This window comes from Odontesthes bonariensis, chromosome 24, assembly GCF_027942865.1.
Source record: "Odontesthes bonariensis isolate fOdoBon6 chromosome 24, fOdoBon6.hap1, whole genome shotgun sequence".
Classification (NCBI taxonomy): Eukaryota; Metazoa; Chordata; class Actinopteri; order Atheriniformes; family Atherinopsidae; genus Odontesthes; species Odontesthes bonariensis.
The window spans coordinates 4,574,410-4,591,398 of NC_134529.1; the positions used below are offsets into that span (position 1 = coordinate 4,574,410).

The 16,989-nt window shown below is 41.2% G+C and overlaps 2 protein-coding genes across 4 annotated transcripts in view; both read left to right on the forward strand.

The window, feature by feature from the left end:
- The first annotated feature begins 1,231 nt into the window (after positions 1-1,231).
- Positions 1,232-5,594, forward strand: LOC142375035 (uncharacterized). The gene is made up of 8 exons (XM_075458951.1): positions 1,232-1,314; positions 1,478-1,813; positions 1,912-2,184; positions 2,281-2,334; positions 4,453-4,542; positions 4,638-4,666; positions 4,922-4,990; positions 5,088-5,594. The coding sequence occupies exons 1-8, from the start codon at positions 1,266-1,268 to the stop codon at positions 5,175-5,177; spliced, it is 990 nt and encodes a 329-aa protein (XP_075315066.1). The 5' UTR covers positions 1,232-1,265; the 3' UTR covers positions 5,178-5,594.
- A 774-nt stretch (positions 5,595-6,368) lies between these two features.
- Positions 6,369-16,989, forward strand: part of vash2 (vasohibin 2) — a 28,616-nt gene continuing 17,995 nt past the window's right edge. For 2 of the 3 annotated variants that reach the window (XM_075459225.1, XM_075459227.1), the window contains exons 1-2: positions 6,369-6,661; positions 7,698-8,137. In XM_075459225.1, coding sequence (XP_075315340.1) covers positions 7,817-8,137 — 321 coding nt within the window. In that variant the 5' untranslated portion in view covers positions 6,369-6,661; positions 7,698-7,816. Of the gene's footprint in view, positions 6,662-6,948; positions 7,103-7,697; positions 8,138-16,989 lie in introns of those variants that run through there. The other variant, XM_075459226.1, reaches the window with a different exon arrangement.

Consider the following 16,989-nt stretch of genomic DNA (forward strand, 5'->3'; position numbering starts at 1 on the left):
TGAACAGGATCTGAAAGTGATGTCCTTAAGAAAGAGGAAAAACTCCAGCAAAGACCTGACACAGGAGCTGAGAGATGCATCTGGACCTTCAGCTGATCCATCTGCTGTTGGCCCAAGCCTCATCAGAAATGGGCTCCATGGAAGGGTGGCTGTCAGGAAGCCGTTCTTAAGGAAGGGAAACAGGGAGAAAAGGCTGAGCTGTGCCAAAGGACACAAGAAGTGGGCTGAAAATCAGTGGCAGCAGGTCTGATGGAGGGATGAATCCTCCCCAGAGCCCGGAGCTCAACATTACTGAAGCAGTGTGGGATCATGTTGGCAGAGAACGGAACAAAAGGCAGCCCACATCCAAAGAAGAGCTTTGGGATGTCCTTCAAGAAGCCTGGAGAACTATTCCTGAAGACTCCTTAAAGAAAGGACAGAAAGCTCGTCTGAGAGGGTTCAGGCTGTGTTGGAGAATTTTCACAGGAAGCAGATGAGTGTTAGAAAGAAGATTTCTATGGCAGTTTGAGCGCATGCTATGGAACATTTTGTGGAGTTTTACAACACGACCTGCAGGCCATGTAACTATCTGAGACAAAAGCATGGTGATGTAAAAAATCCACAATATTTTCTCTTCTAAAATGTGTAAAACACGGCATATCTTGCTTGTGTGTGTGTGTAATCAGAGATTATTCTGCAAGATAAATCTTCCAAGCGCACTTATTCATCCATGTTTGCTTTATCACACCCAGCTTTTTCCTACAACTTTCTTGTTTTTTTGCAGCAATTCAGTCAAAGCTATTTATTGTAAGATCCTCCCTAACCAGAAGGGGGTGTAATAGGTTAACTCCCAACACAACATAGACATTAAGGCCAAAGATGAACAAGGCTGTTTATTAGGAAACTTCATACAAATCCAATTATTTTGATGTCTCTCATCAGTCTGACCTGAATGTTCTGGTTTCAAAGTATCCACAGTCAAACAGAAAGGAAGTGATGCAGTTTATATTTGGATAGAGGGAGAAATTAAGCCAAAAAGCCAAAAATAAACAACAAAGTAAATGTGTGTGTCTCTTCATCCCCTTCTTTTAACAAATGGAACGACTTCACATCAACAGTGAATATACACCAGGAGTAAAATAAGCTTATTCATTGTTGCTGTGAAATGAAAAAAAGAGGAAAATCTTCACTATGAGGAACTTAGTCATCTAAGGAAGTTACACTGCTGTCACTCGGACAATTGCAACAGCTTCAGGCACAACCGAGAGAACAACAAAAGAAACACAATGATTGAATTCAGATGGATTTCTCTGATTCTGATGCTTCAGTTTGCAGGTAGAGGTGTGTTTTTCATTGCTCTACTCTTGTGTTTTTATGGCGTTTTTTTACTGCTTTCCTAAAGCTTAAAATATGTTGAATCTTGTGAAATTCTCTCACACTTCCTGCTATGTGAACACAGCTTCTTTTCTTTTGCTTCTTTGTCTTTTTTTCCACCCAGCCGTAACCGAACAACATCTCACCTCAGTTACTGTGAGAGAAGGAGATGAAGCCACTCTGTCCTGTGCAAACGAGGCCGATCAGGTTAAATGTAACCGCACCAGCTGGGCCTTCCATCATTCTTCTACGAGAGCAGCAGCAGATCTGGTTAAGCTCGGGCAGATTGTTAAAAATCAGATTTCCGGAGCTGAATTAGACGGAGTTAGTGTCTCAGTGAACTGTTCTCTGATGATTCAGAGCGTCACAGCTGACAATGTTGGGCGGTATTTCTGCATGCTGTTGAATTACTCAGGACAGGAACCAGTTCAAAACACACTGGATTTGTCACTTGTTAAGAGTGAGTTTGTATTCTCAAACTTTTTCAGACATAAATGGACAGATTTCAGTATAAATAAACTCACTGATAAACTCTTGTCTTTCTTTTCTTCCTCTAAGTTACTGAACAGAAGATGTCTGATCGGGTGGTGTTAAAATGTTCTGTTTCGACACACCAGACGTGCAGCCACAACGTGAAATGGCTTTTACAAGGCCAGGATATCGATGAGCATAACACAGATCTGGTGTTGAGAAAGTTACGTTGTTCCACCAGCATTACCTTTCTGAGGTCTCATTTTATTTACCAGTCAAAGAATTATCAGTCCCTGAAGTGTGAAGTGACCGATAACGACAGCAGAGCGCAGCAGTTTAACGTCAGATCTCGTGCCTCAGGTGAGATCACTTGTTGGAATCACTTGACATCTCTTCATATGAATGACATCAATGATAAGTTGCATGTGTTAAAGTAAAGTATTTTGTTTAATGTAGGAAAAGGAAAAGGAACATCAGGAAGCGATGACGCAGCCTCACAACCATCGTCTGGTACGTCTCTTAAAAGTCAAAAGTTGGAACTTCTAAGTGAATATATGACATACAACACTGTGCAAAAGGGGCAATGATTTATTAAAAGAAGTAAACACGTGAAGTCTATAATGTAAAACGTCTGAAACGTAAAACTTCTCCCCTAAGTTGTGGAGTGCTGCAAGGTTCTGTTTTAGGCCCCCTCCTCTTCTCATTATATATGTTTCCCTTGGGATCCATTTTTAGAAAGTACAACATCTCCTTTCATTGCTTTGCCGATGATGTACAAATCTATTTACCCCTAAAGACAAATGAGCGAGCCTCTGTTCAGGCTCTACTAGATTGCCTTAAAGATATCCAGACCTGGATGGAAGTAAACTTTCTGTCTTTGAACAAAGGCAAAACTGAAATAATTTTATTTGGTCAACAAAATCAGGAAGTGATGATGCAGCCTCACAACCATCGTCTGGTACGTCTCTTAAAAGTCAAAAGTTGGAACTTATAAGTGGATATATGACATACAACACTGTGCAAAAGATGTAGGGGCAATGATTTATTAAAAGAAGTAAACACATGAAGTCTATGATGTAAAACGTCTGAGCCCTTCCTGTCCTTTGTTTGGTCTTTTTGAATGATGGCCATGACATTTTTTTGGCTGTTTGTTTTGATCTTTGACTCTCAAAATCTTTTTTTTTTTATTATTTCTGTCACTCTAGTCCAGGTACTTCAGAAGCTGGCAGTAATGTACCTCTAAGCTAGTATGCCAGTCTATCTATTTTCCCTTAAGGTTGGCTGCCAACAGATAACCTTCCACTGAGACAAAAAGCACTCGCAGGGCAGTGTGGAAAATTTGGAACACTCAACAAGTAAAAACACTGAATTCAAAGACCAAAACTGGCCAAAGACAGGATAATCTGTTGCTTCCTGCTTGTAGATTTCACTCAGCTGTCCTATTTCATCTGCACTCTTCACTTTTAAATTAATTAATTAATGATTATTTTTAATGGGTTTTTTATTTCTTATTTCTTTTTAATGATTTTATTGCCTTCGTGTGATTTTATGTATCTGTAAAGCACTTTGAATTACCTTGTGTACGAATTGTGCTCTATAAATAAAATTGCCTTGCCTATTTTTAAGCTTTTGTTTAAGAGAGATTACAGATATTAAAGGACACAAAAATTGGCCAAAATAAATGATTAAGAAAAACATTTATTTTTTTATGGTTGGGGAAAATTACTCTGAGACACAGTTTTGGAGAATACCTGATGCAACCAAGCATGTACAGTGCTGTGCAAAAGTCGTGAGCTCCCCCTAATTCCCTCATACAGTATATTGTCATGAAAATGGGAATTACAGGAGATGCAGTGATTGATAATAAAATGTGCAGACCTAAATAAAAATACAGTATATAAGGCAAAAATAGAATTTGACCAATTCTAACATGCTTGAAAGTCAATATTTGTTAAGAGCACCTTCATATTCCAACTCAGCCTGAACCCTCTCAGACGAGCTTTCTGTCCTTTCTTTAAGGAGTCTTCAGGAATAGTTCTCCAGGCTTCTTGAAGGACATCCCAAAGCTCTTCTTTGGATGTGGGCTGCCTTTTGTTCCGTTCTCTGCCAACATGATCCCACACTGCTTCAGTAATGTTGAGCTCCGGGCTCTGGGGAGGATTCATCCCTCCATCAGACCTGCTGCCACTGATTTTCAGCCCACTTCTTGTGTCCTTTGGCACAGCTCAGCCTTTTCTCCCTGTTTCCCTTCCTTAAGAACGGCTTGTGTCCACGGAGACACACCTTCAAGGTTAATCTCTTGAGTTAGATTAGCGTTTTATGCTTAATTGAAAATGGTCAGCTACAAAAACTGGACTGAAAACGAGTGAAAATTGTATCAATGTTGAAAGAAACACTTTGACAGAGCTTCAGAAAGCCTGGAAAACTATTAATCAAGACCACTATAAAAGATTACAAGAAAGCCCGGCTGCTTGGAAGTAGAAAATAAGAAGGAAACTAATAGTTTTATTCTTTTTTATAGTAGGAGAAATTAGACTGTGAAAGAATGAAATCTGCTTATTTGGCTTTTCTTCTTTTCGTGTTGCTGAACAGAAAGCTGAAGCCGAACATCTTCTCGTCCTTTTTTAGGTTTGTGGTGGTTGTACATCATTGTGGCTGCGGGTTTGGCAGCTCTGTTAGCAGCTGTTGTGCTGCTCATAAGATGGAGGAAAAATAAGGGTGAGAACATTCCGCTGAAACTTTAAAACGTGCTGACCGAACAGAATTTTCTCAGTGGAAACTAGAGCAAACTTTCACTCTCTTTCGTCTTTCAGGAAAGAAAACGCGGACGGATGAAAAACTGGTGAGTTTGGAGAAAAATAACAAGCAAATTTGATAGTTTGTACCAATTATTATGAGAGTAATTCATCTTCAGGGGTTCACGCTACTATAGATGAAATCTTTCAAATAGTAGCCTCCTAATGAAATGTAACTTAATGGAGTTTCGAAAGACACTGAGCCATAAATTGACTATCAAGAGCTGTTAACATGCTTATACAGTATATCTAAAGTAATCCACATATTATTGAGCAGTCATTAAATCTATTTGACTGTGTAGACTGATCCTGACGATGGCGTTTCATACTCCACCATCATCCATACCAAGAGGACCAGTGATGAAGCTGAAGTATGTTCTCTTTGACTACAGATTCAGTGGTGAACACTAAATCATGATGTTGTTGTAATCATTTTGTGTTCTACTGTGTAATCTGTTTGCTGCGTAGGTTCGCCCCTGTGATCAAGCAGTGACCTACAGCACCGTCAGGGCTGGAGCGTGCACGGATCCCAGCAGCCTCTATGCTACCATTAATTAACCACACAAAAGGGAGACCATGACAAGAATGACACATTTATTGAAATGAATGGTTATTGAGTTTAAGAAGAAATAAGAATGTAAGGAGAAAACACCAATTTAACTTTGCTTTGGTTGTTTAACTTTGTGCGGTCTTAACATTGTGTTTACTCCCCTCAAAAATGAGCCGCCCTACCAAAGCCCCAAAATAAAGCAACTTAATTGAATTTTAAATCCAAAATCTATTTTGTTTGATGATGAAACCGCCTGTTATTTATCTATTCAACTCAATTCAATACATTTTTTATCATGTATTTTTTGTTACACAATACAAAAAGACAATCACCAGTTTTCAGGATTACACTTTTTTTTTTTAACCACAAACCAACAGTTTTCTTGTTTTCTCAGTTTTCTTTTACATAATAAAGGTTTATTATTGCTATTATATAAATGTGAAGTAATTACTTCTGAATTAATTATATTGAAAGGGAAAAAAAAACAGTGAACTTTTTTCTGGTGTTTAAATGTTTTTATAATTCACAGGTCCAAAATGACCCATAAGACAATCTTTGTACCCTAGTGGTGTACAGCCCACATGGAAACATAAACAAAAACTATGTATGACTTTTTCTAATGATGGGGTCCCTTTAGGAAAAGTCATAAAATTTTCTGTGCACTGTTGTACGGACATGTTTGCCCAGAAGGGGGAGTTATAAGTTAGGTTATGAACGTGTATGTGTATGTGCTGATTGCCACAAAAAACATGACTCATTTAGCATATTGAATTTACTGCCATACAGATTATTTTGCAAATACATGCAATGTTAAGTGGCGACTCAATTAAGAACGTTTTAACTTTGTGCTTTCTTATTCAAACTGTGTAGTCATTATTTTTGCATTTTACATTCTATAAAAATGTTGTGTAATGTGTTTGTAAGTAGAGAATTCCTATTGAATATTTGTTCTCATGTGTTCTAATGGTCACTAAACCTCTCAGGCACCTTTATAATGTGCCAAATCAACAGTTGTATCGTAAAAGGAAAAAATTATCCCATTTGTTGCAAATATATCACTTGTTGGCAGCCTCGAGCATGAGTATCAACCAATCAGGAAACGCCATCGTTCCGAATTTGGTAAAGAATACTTTAAGCCCCGCCCCTCTTTGTTAGATTGACCAATAAGAATCAGTTGAGCGTTGGCGACTGCTGTGATACGACGAGCAGGAGAGGGATACAGGAGAGCACCAGGTATCCGCTCCTGGAGCCGCATTATTCCCTATGTTTTAACCATGTGATGGATTCAAAAAGAATTTTCATCGTGATGGAGTTGGATTTTCTGAAAATGTAGCCGATACCGAGGCGCTTTGCAGACTGGTTGACTGAGAGGAATGCAGAGAGGAGGTAACATCTCCGGACTGGGTAGTGGGAGGCAACGGCCCCCGCAGTGCTCCGAGAACGAAGACAGAGCAACTGTGTCAGCTAACTAGCAAAGAAGTGCAACTTCCGGGTAAGACTTTCAAAACAAGACGGCTTTACAAGAGCTGGGTTCACTTAAGTGTAGATTGCACGAGTAAATTAGAGGGGTGCGCTCTTAAAGTCATTACAAGTCAAGTTTAGACAGAGTTATGAGTATTGTGTAACGTTGTTTCGGGGTTTCACCTTCGAATTCAGCGACACAGAAAAATACAACTTTTATTTTGAAGAGGACGACACCGGAAGTTTAGCCAATGACAATTAGCACTAGCTAACTTGATACATACGAGAAGGGGTGAAGTTACAAAGCCTCGAACCAAAACAAGACTTTATAGCCAGTAGTGGACAACGTAACATTCTTATGAATGGAACCTGCCTCGTCTCACTGAGTGTGTTTCGAGTCAAATGCCTTTTAAACCGGAGGGCCCGTCATTTATGTGAAACCGGAGTCCCCGTTGGAAGGAAAAAAAAAACGGTACGGTTGGATTAATAACGGTTGGAATATTTCAGTGGATGCACCCAAACCAAAAAGTCTTTTTTTTTTTTTTTTAAATGAACTTGCTGTGCTTTGTTACCTTTTACCTTACATATTAGCATTTTATGCCACTTTGATAGGAAATAGTACGTTCTTGTTCTCAATTTTATGGAGACTCAATTTCTCTGAGAGCTTTTTTTGTCGATTTTTTTATATGATGGTATTTTTAGGCTGTCGAGGCGACTGGTTTAAGGTGAAATTATTAGTGATTTTAGGCCTATTATTTCAATATAGAGTGCTTTGATTACAGATGCATCTCTAAAACAGGGTTTAGTCGTTGACTGTTGCTGTTTCGGAGAACATTTTCTCCCCTCTTGGCGTTTGGTACCGTCAGAGATTCCCAGTCTGCAGCAGCACTGCCATTCCTCTACCTAATTAGGAAGGGCACAGAGATACCTGGGAAGTATCTAAAAATCCCTGCTGTATCTCAGTGTCTAGATGTGGTCCTTCAGCACAGAAACAACAGAAATGATGTTTTTAGGGTTTGTATTTGGTTCTCCTGAGGTTGATCCGTTTATTTTTCTACCCTTGCCAGGTCTGCCTATGCATATCAACATGTACTGCCCAAGGCTAACTAACAAAAGGAAGTTTTTGTAGCTGGAGGAGGATTGCCTATCCGAACTCTTCCTCCTCCTCCTGGCCCTCTTGGGATCAATGACTGGACCCAACTCCCCGAGCCGGACCGGCACCTCCCCGACCAAGCTAAGCAGGCATGGCCGGTCCAAGAGCACCAGCTCGCACTGCCTCCTCCGCTACAGCACCCAGGAGGAGTCCTCTGCGTCCCACCCCAACAACAGTTCCCAGTCTCCGGAGGAGGAAGAGGAGAAGGATGGGGGGATTCTTTTCTATGTTAATCGGAACGGTTTTCCCATCGAAAGTGTCACCTGGGAGAGGATGTGGTCCCATGTGGCTGCTGTGCACCCCGAGGGCCAGGAGATGGTGGATAGGATACAAAACGCAGCATACCTTCCCAAAGTAAGTCATTTGGGATTATTTCTCATTCTCTCAAAGATTATCATTTGTATATTGGTACAAAGATAAATGATTGGTTCAGGAAAGTTGTTTTATTCTCCTCTGAATACATCAGATATTTCTGTTAAACCTTTGCTGGACTTTTGCGGTTTGTTGTCAAAGTTTTCTCTTTACAGGCAGACCAGTGAAAAGCCTTTTTTCCTGATTTCTAAACTCTCTCAGAGAGAATTTTGCAGCATTTTAACAAGGACTTTCTGCCTTTGGGAGTTCTGGTAGATGTCTTTTGGTATTACATGTGACCACAGAAAGATGACCTTTAAAGATTAGTTGCATTCAGAGTAACAGACTGATAGTTGATGTCCTGCTTTACGCTCTCATCGTCCTCTTTCTCTAACGCATCATACGGTACTTTTCCATTTCTACATTTTGAAGCCAAAGGTGTATTTTCTTTTTCTAAAATAACTTCACCGACTGAGTCGCCAGAGTTTGAAGCCTTAAAAGCCATAAAATCAGTTAATATGGCTGAGTGAAAGACTTAAAAAGCCAACACAATTTTGCATAGTGTGTGTTCACATGACAGCAGCAAGTTGTGGGGCATTCATGGAAGAATGTTCACTGTAAATGGACTCTTTATGGGGTTGGGGCTTTTTCTGTGGAGCCTTCTGGGGCTTTCTGTGGCTGCTTTTACTACCATGGAATTCAAATTCTGACACTCTTTTAAAAACACTGAGATCAATGCCGTTGTGCTCTTATAACAAGATGGGATGGATTATTATGCATATATAGTTGGCACTTGCTAAAAGATGGGACCTTTTTTCTCGTGTTGTTGACATGGGTGTGGAGTAGAAATGTTGTCACCCTTTGTTCTCCCTAAATTTAAGTGTTTTATCAGCTTTTTTGTCATCAGTTTGTCTTGGATTATTTTGCAGTATAAAACAAAAATGTGCCATTTGAATTTCCCATAATCCAGGGTAAGTTAATTTCAATACAAAATATTCTGTTTTACAAAGATATCAAAGTTAGAAAAGGACCAAATGTCCATAGTTTTTTTTTTTTTAAATCTATAAATCTTATAATCTTTAATCTTACATTTAATTATCACACAATACAATTACGTACTGATAGCTGAGTTTAGCTACAGTTAGAATCTGATTTTATTATGTCATTGCACCATCCTTGGCTGAATATAAATATGTGAGAGGAATCAAGTTATTGATGGAAGTATGTTCAGTGCTGCGATGCCATGAGATCATCGTACACCCCAGAACAGCTGATTTAACTGCTCAGACGTTGTCTTTGATTACGTTAACGGTGGTCTGTCAGATGAGGCTGCAGTTGGAAATTCTTTAAGGCAGGGGTCTCAGACTGATGCTTGAAAGGGCCGGTGTGGCTGCAGGTTTTTACTCCAACCCGGCAGCAGCACAGCTGACTTGTTTCATTCAATCAACTGAACTGGTTAAGACCTTCAGTGAAGACACCACTGCTTTGAAGGGATAGTTTGCCTCTTCTGACATGAAGCTGTATGACATCCCATATCAGCAACATCATTTCTGAACATCTTCTTACCCCCTGCTGCGTCCTGTGAGCAGAGTTCCAGCCGAGTTTTGGTGTTGATGAAGGTAGTCCGGCTAGTTGGCTGGGGTTTAAAAAATGGACAATATGCGTTCAAAAGAGTAATACATTTGCATCACAAAATCGTTCTCCAGGAAAAAGTCAGACCTCACAATCGCTTGGCGCTATTTTCTCTCCCTTCATATTACTGCGTGATATTTTTTAAACCCCAGCCAACTAGCTGGACTACCTTCGTCAACACCAAAACGAGGCTGGAACTCGGCTCAGAGGACGCAGCAGGGGGTAAGTCAAATTTGATAAATGATATTGCTAATATGGGATGTCATACAGCTTCATGTCAAAAAAGGCGAACTATCCCTTTAAGCGATTGCGAGTGGAGGCGAAGTCTTAAAGCCGTTTTTCAGTTGCAGTTTCTGACACTTTTAGCCGTCCGACTTTATTGGGAATTCAGTTGCCTTAATATGCACTTAACACTTTACTGTTTTTACAGAAAGATGGGATTCTTCTTATTGTTTTTGTTTACTGTCATGTAAACATGCTTATGTTGAAGGAATAGCTGTTTCTGAAAGTTTTATGCCGACACTCTTTTTTTTCTTTTTTCATGAAAACAGATAATGTGGTTGCAGTTTATCATCTTTAATCTACTGAGTGTCTGCAGTGTTCGACGCGCTACTGTAGCCATGAATAATATGATTATTTTAAGAGGTATTTGGATCCGCAGACCAACTGCTCCACAGCTGGTATTTTGCCCTGTTGTGAATACGTATTTATGATCGTATTATGACTCGATGCGTCACATGTGTCTCCTGTTCAGGGGCTTGAATGATTGCGGGGAAGCGTGTGCTTGTGCTCTCAGCTTAGGTGTCAATGTCAACCTGTTCTCATACTCTTTGCTCCACCAATGCACACTCTCAGGTGTGTACACACTCACAAATGCATCGCATTACCATGACAACAAGTGTGCTAAATTGGGGTGGCAGCCCTGTCAGGTGCAGTTGCATCAGGTTTTTGGATTTGTCAGTGTGCGTGAGGTGTCCCACCTGATTACAGCAGATACAGACTTCTTGTAATCTGAATCACAGTTAGAAAATGCTGCATGCGTGCCTCGTAAAGAACATTTAAAAGAATAAAAATGGCTTGAAGATTTTCTGACTGAAACGCAGTGACATTAAAACCGAAGCTGCTCACCGGGGATGTGCTTTCCAGCTGATCCTGACCTCTTCCTGCCTCAACACAAGATCAGAGAATTCACAACCCTTCAACCAACCAGTCACCTTTGATTAAAGGAAGGTTTACATTACATTTATTTCATTTTTTTCTCAAGGAACATTTTGAAATGACAACAAAGGTCAACAGCTCTGTCATACTTGATTATTTCACCGTTAAATCCTTAAAGCCAAGTCATGTCACTCATATGCTTATTCTGAAAGATTCAGTAGCAACAGTAATATTGCTTCGAATGTCTTTTTATTTGGTAATTTTCTTCTGTTTTTGAGTGTTGCAGAAGCCAGTGAAACTCACGGGGCTGCGATTCTGTCCCTTCAGCCTAAAAGTAACTCCACACTCATGATATTGATCTCTTTCTGTTTTGCCTGAAGCCCCACCGTCCACATCTTCCTCGTAGTTTTCCGTCGTGATTTACAAGAATGCTTGTTGTTTTTCAGGGAGAGGAGGAGGGAATCTGGTTGTTTGGCTCTGCTGATTGGCCATGTGGTCATTAGTGACCCGGTTGGCTGGCGGTGCCAAACTCCCACACTGTGTTTTGGACAGAGCGAAAGGAGAAATATGCACAGAAAGCACTGAAAACACCCCACACATTCCATGTTTATGTGACGTTTACAGAGGTGTATTATGCTTTTGGATATCACCAAAAAGTTAGAGCCCGCTGTACCTCTGGAGCCACCTGGATTCATTTCTAACTTAAAGGGACAGTTCGCCTCTTTTGACATGAAGCTGTATGACATCTCATACTTACAACATCATTTCTGAACATCTTCTTACCCCCTGCTGCGTCCTGTGAGCAGAGTTCCAGCCTCGTTTTGGTGTTGATGAAGGTAGTCCGGCTAGTTGGCTGGGGTTTAAAAAATAAAGCGTTTTGCTTCTCAAAACAACATGCGTTCAACAGAGTAATACATTTGCATCACAAAATCGTTCTCCAGGAAAAAGTCAGATCTCACAATCGCTTGGCCCTATTTTCTCTCCCTTCGTATCACTGCGTGCTGTGTAGACCGTGCAGACCGAGCAGTCCCATATGCATATTGTTTTGAGAAACAAGACGTATTATTTTTTAAACCCCAGCCAACTAGCCGGACTACCTTCGTCAACGCCAAAACGAGGCTGGAACTCTGCTCACAGGACGCAGCAGGGGGTAAGAAGATGTTCATAAATGATGTTGCTGATATGAGATGTCATACAGATTTATGTCAAAAGAGGCGAACTATCCCTTTAAGGGGTCAGCTGCTTCTGTATTTTTTTTTTTTTTTTGAATAGTTGGAGTTCACGCAGCATATACAATGGAAGTGGAGTTATGTTCACTAAATCGAGCTTGGCCGTTACTCTTTTGCAAACCCTGAACACAATTAAGGCGTTAGAGACGGGCCTGTGTGTACAGTTTATAGTTTCCCTAACAACTAAAGCGTCAGTTGGTGTGTTTTGACGTTTTGTTAATATGCAACCCGACTCTGCTTTTTTGTGTGCGTGTGTTTACCAAGTGTAAAGCAGGTGGTTGCCACGGATACAGATGCTGATACCCTGACCCACATGGGTTAACTCTGCCTTTTAAGCAGGAAAGAAAAGGGAGGGCGGATGAAGACAAAGACGCACAGTGTGACATGAGCATGAATACACAAGTGTTCAAATAGCTGGTATATAATTAGAATTTTGTAAGGTATGTTGGTCTGAGACAAAATAAGACCATTTGTGAGCTGAATATTATGAGCCATGAGTTCTGTTTTGTGAGGCAAAGGTGATGAATGACTTTGGGATACAAATAGGAATGCACCAAATGTCCCACAGGCTGCTTAAAAAAATGGGACATGTGGTCCATTCTGCAGGGGCCTGTCATTGTCAGCAACCCTGCTTTTATTCTCATGCCCTCATTCACTGAACAGAGGTCTTGGAACAGCAGCCAAATAATCCCTCTAATACACCCTGGGTAGTGGATAATCTCTGGATAGCAACTGGACGACATAAAGGGCATTTAATGGGAAACAAAACTCACTGGAACCCCAGAGATCATTGGAGAGTTCAACTTTTGCTCTCACCCCACACAGCTGCAGTTTATCTTTTAAAGCTGGGTTTTCTTTACCTTTTTGATTTGCATTTGGAAGATGTGAAAATAACACAAGTTTAAACACTAACACGAGGTGGTTTTTGCCTGTTTTTAACATTGGGGAATGTAGAAGCTTCTAATACATTTCTAACTGATAATCGTATCTGACCTGGCAAAGATTAAAATATACACAACCCACCAGCTGTTTCTGCTCTGAGCTCTAAACTAAAATCACATGGCTGACCAGTGTCTTCCCAGATAATTCCCAGAGATAAAGGTGATTCCTGAAGAAGAGCTCTCTGTATTTTTCTCAGGTGGATGTCCATCGCGGTTGTTGTTTCTGGTTCATACAGCTACTTACAACACTAACATCCACCCCTTAGTGACACCACTCAGCCGAGATTATTTGCTTCAAAGCAGTTTATAGAAACGCGTCTGATTCTTTTCTACAGATCACTTCAGATTTGCTTTGATGCGAGCAGAAGGGTTTGCATCCCTGGAAGTGGAAACGAGGGATGTTTCAAAAGCAAAGCACAATGGGTTTCAGTTGCTGCACCATGACTCTGTTGCATGTGGTTGTGTTTTGGCACTATTGGAAAGACATTTTTGGCGTTTTTCACAGTAGAAGAAGCTTAGCAACGTACAGTAGCACAAAATGCTGATTAATAAATACCACAACTTGACCCAAATGATCAAAATCGTTGACATTTTAATGAATGCAACCAGACACAACTCAGATTCCAGATTAAACCTCAGATTACAAGCATTGCATTCCAAGGGTCGATTCCAAACAATGCTTGCTTTTGGCTGGATGCGGAAACGAGGTGGGAACCTGCCAAGGCGGATTAGTGCAGGCAGATGTCCTCTGAGGCGGACAGTCAGACGGCAACGATCCTTAAGAAAGTGGTTTTAACGTGATTACTGAAGCCCTGCAGCAGACACAAGTCACATTTAAGTACTGCTAGCTGCACTGAAATGATTCAATTCCTCAGAAAAAGGAGCCTCATCACTTTTCATTTAACCAGCGGCCGTCTGAACACACACGCTTAGACCCAGAAACACACACACGGAGAGCGGCGTTCCCGGGGATGTCCCGCTCTAAAGATATCCCGACAACAGGAAATATGATCTTTCTCTCTTACTCATTCCATCCTGCTTGGTCATTAATCTTTAATGGCCACAGAGCAGACGTTCTGTACAGGTTATGGAGGACAACGATCTGTCGTGTGTTGTTACCTCAGTGGTACTCACACTAGGTACAAGGTAAAGATGAAAGATGGAAACGTTTTGGCTGAGCTGTTAGACAGTAATCCTAGGCTGTGTTCGAAACCGCCCACTACATACTGCATACTTCCATACTACATACTCATCGATCAGACGGTATGCAGAGCGTTTACCCACAATGCATTTCACTCCTGCCTGAGCCGAAATCAGCCGGCCTGAAGCTGATTTCCCTTAAGCTCTAAACTCTGTAAACTTTAGCAACATTTGAAACATTTTCAGGTGAGAAAGTAGTCGTTTAGATCCCCAACGTGTTGAAAACCTGACAAAATACCGGCTATTTACAATTTTGTTCCCACGAATTCGGCGCTACTAAAGCTAGCCGCAGTGAGCAACGCACTTCCGGTTATTTTCACAAAATAAAATACCCGTTGCCTTTTATCATAGGGAAAGCCATTACCATACAATTGGTGCTTTTGTTTTGAAAACAGGAAGTGAACCTACCCTCGTTGTAGCTAGCTTGAAACTGCCGTTTTGACAGGAAATGACGATCGGCGACGTCACGTTACGTTGCATCTTGGGTAGTTTGAGTATGAGTAGTAACCTCATGACGCATTCCCAACATTTCGGAGAATCTAGTATGCATTCGGGAAAAAAGTCAGTATGAGTAGCAGGAGTAGTAGGAGAAGTATGCGGTTTCGAACACGGCCCTGGAGTTAATGGTTAGATAGTGAACATATTTACACTTTTTCAGATCTTGTGCATCCAATCAAAAGCGGACCGCACTGATAACATGTTTGAACAGACTCAGGACTCACATTCAGAGGTAATTCAGGACCCTTCTGTCCACATCCATCTGATAATCTGAATGCAGTCTGTCCCGTGGACCTCCTGACCTGGCAGTACTGCACGCAAACATGGGAATTATCTGGAAAATTACATGAAAAAAGCAGCTTCAGAAGTCACAGGATGTATTATTGAGAGAAAATCTTTCTGCAGAGACAGCGACTGTAGCTCACAGTAACTGAGCCCACTGCTCCGTCACGTCACAGGTGCAAATGTGACTCAGGAGGATCTGAAGCGTGAATGTCTGCATAGTGACGACGTTACTTTACTGAATGTTTAATTGATTTTACAGCAGTTTGTTGCTCTGTTGACAGCTGATTGCCTGTTTGATGGAGGTTTAGCAGTCATTGCCAAACAGAGCTGGTAACTGACATCTGATAACAAATGGCCACGTATGTACGGACACATTTCGGTGCGAAGCTGTCCCCTTACGATCGGATCTCTCAGGACGCATTTAAGCAACAAATCTGAAGCTCTGAATCCCTCCAGCTTCAGAAATAACAGTCTAGAGGAAAGGACTTCCTCTGTGTTTAAGATGAACCTCTTTTTCAAATTTTCTTCCATTTATTTTACTTTTTTTTTTTTACTCTGAATAAGTCATTTGCTCTTTTTCCATCCAGCCTCTCCTGCCCATCCCCCCCTCCCTATTTCCTTTAAACAATGCATAATTCAAAACCCAGGAAGGTCATAACTTCCACCCTAACAAACATATGTCATCTGTGTGTGTCTCTGGTTTCAGTCCCTTTGTCTTTAGTGGCGGCTGCTGGGTGAGACGGCTTAATCCCGGAGGAGCAGAAGTTGTGCTGATATGAAACATTTTAGACTACCTTGTATGGTACAGCTTCACTCAAATATACTCATTGAGGTTTAAGCTATTTTTTCCCTACTTAGTTTTCTACTATGGAGTGCTTTAAATCAGGTAGCAGTTGCTGATTCTTATAGCTGTTCTGCAGAGGTCTGCAGGCTTTTCTCATCGAGTATGAGCTCAACTCCGGTACCAGGCTCTATGTTCAATGGAAAGCCAAAAAAAGAGCCAATAGAGTTGCATTGAGTCGCACTGTAAATGCAGTGGGACAGGATTTAGATGCAGTGGGTGTTTATGCACCGCACATCACACAGGAAAGGGTGGTGGAAAGGGGAGAGGGGATAAGAGGAGGGCAAAGCCTGGAAAGACGAGGAGAAAACTGTTTGAGGGGAGGTTTGAGATAATTATGATAATAATAAAGACGCAAATAGAAAGGGAGGAAAGGGAACAGAAGGACAGGAGAAGATTACAGAGCAGAGAAGAAAACAGGAAAGGAAGAAGAGACAGATTAATTACCCGTCCAAACGGGGGCTATAAGGTGATACTCCCCCAGCAGAACTCTGAATGCACAAAGAGAAGAGGCAGGCTGTTCCAGGCACAGAATTAATGAATTATTATTATTGGAAACTCTTAAGCCTGGTTTATAGTCGGTAACGCAAGACGCAAGCCGCAACGCAAGCCCTTGCGCGGTTGCAAGCCCCCCCTTGCGTGCTTGCGTGTGTCACCTCAATTTTCTAAACTTCACGCAAGACGCAAGCGCAAGCCACTGGCTGTGGTCGAAAACACAGTGCACTTCACTCCTGCCCGAGCCGAAATCAGCCGGCCTGAAAAGCTGATTTCCCTTAAGCTATAGGCTAAACTCTGTAAATATATAACTTTAGCAACATTTGAAACATTTTCAGGCGAGAAAGTAGTCGTTTAGACCCCCAAGGTGTTGAAAATCTGACAAAATACCCGCTATTTACAAGAAGAAGAAGAAGAAGCATGAATCTATGGAAGAGAGACTTGCCAAAGAGCTCCTGGCGGTGAATTTCCTTTCATCATAGTAGGCTTGTCATTGAAAAAACCCGCTACTCCACCTACTGTCCTGGCGGTGAATCGCCACGCAGCACACGCAACCACCGACAAAGCAAAATGAAG

Coding starts and splice junctions, on each gene's coding strand:
- LOC142375035 (XM_075458951.1), top strand. CDS start 1,266: ATGATTGAATTCAGATGGATTTCTCTGATTCTGATGCTTCAGTTTGCA. Junction 2,185..2,280: donor CGTCAGATCTCGTGCCTCAG/GTGAGATCACTT, acceptor TGTTTAATGTAG/GAAAAGGAAAAGGAACATCA. Junction 4,543..4,637: donor AAGATGGAGGAAAAATAAGG/GTGAGAACATTC, acceptor TTCGTCTTTCAG/GAAAGAAAACGCGGACGGAT.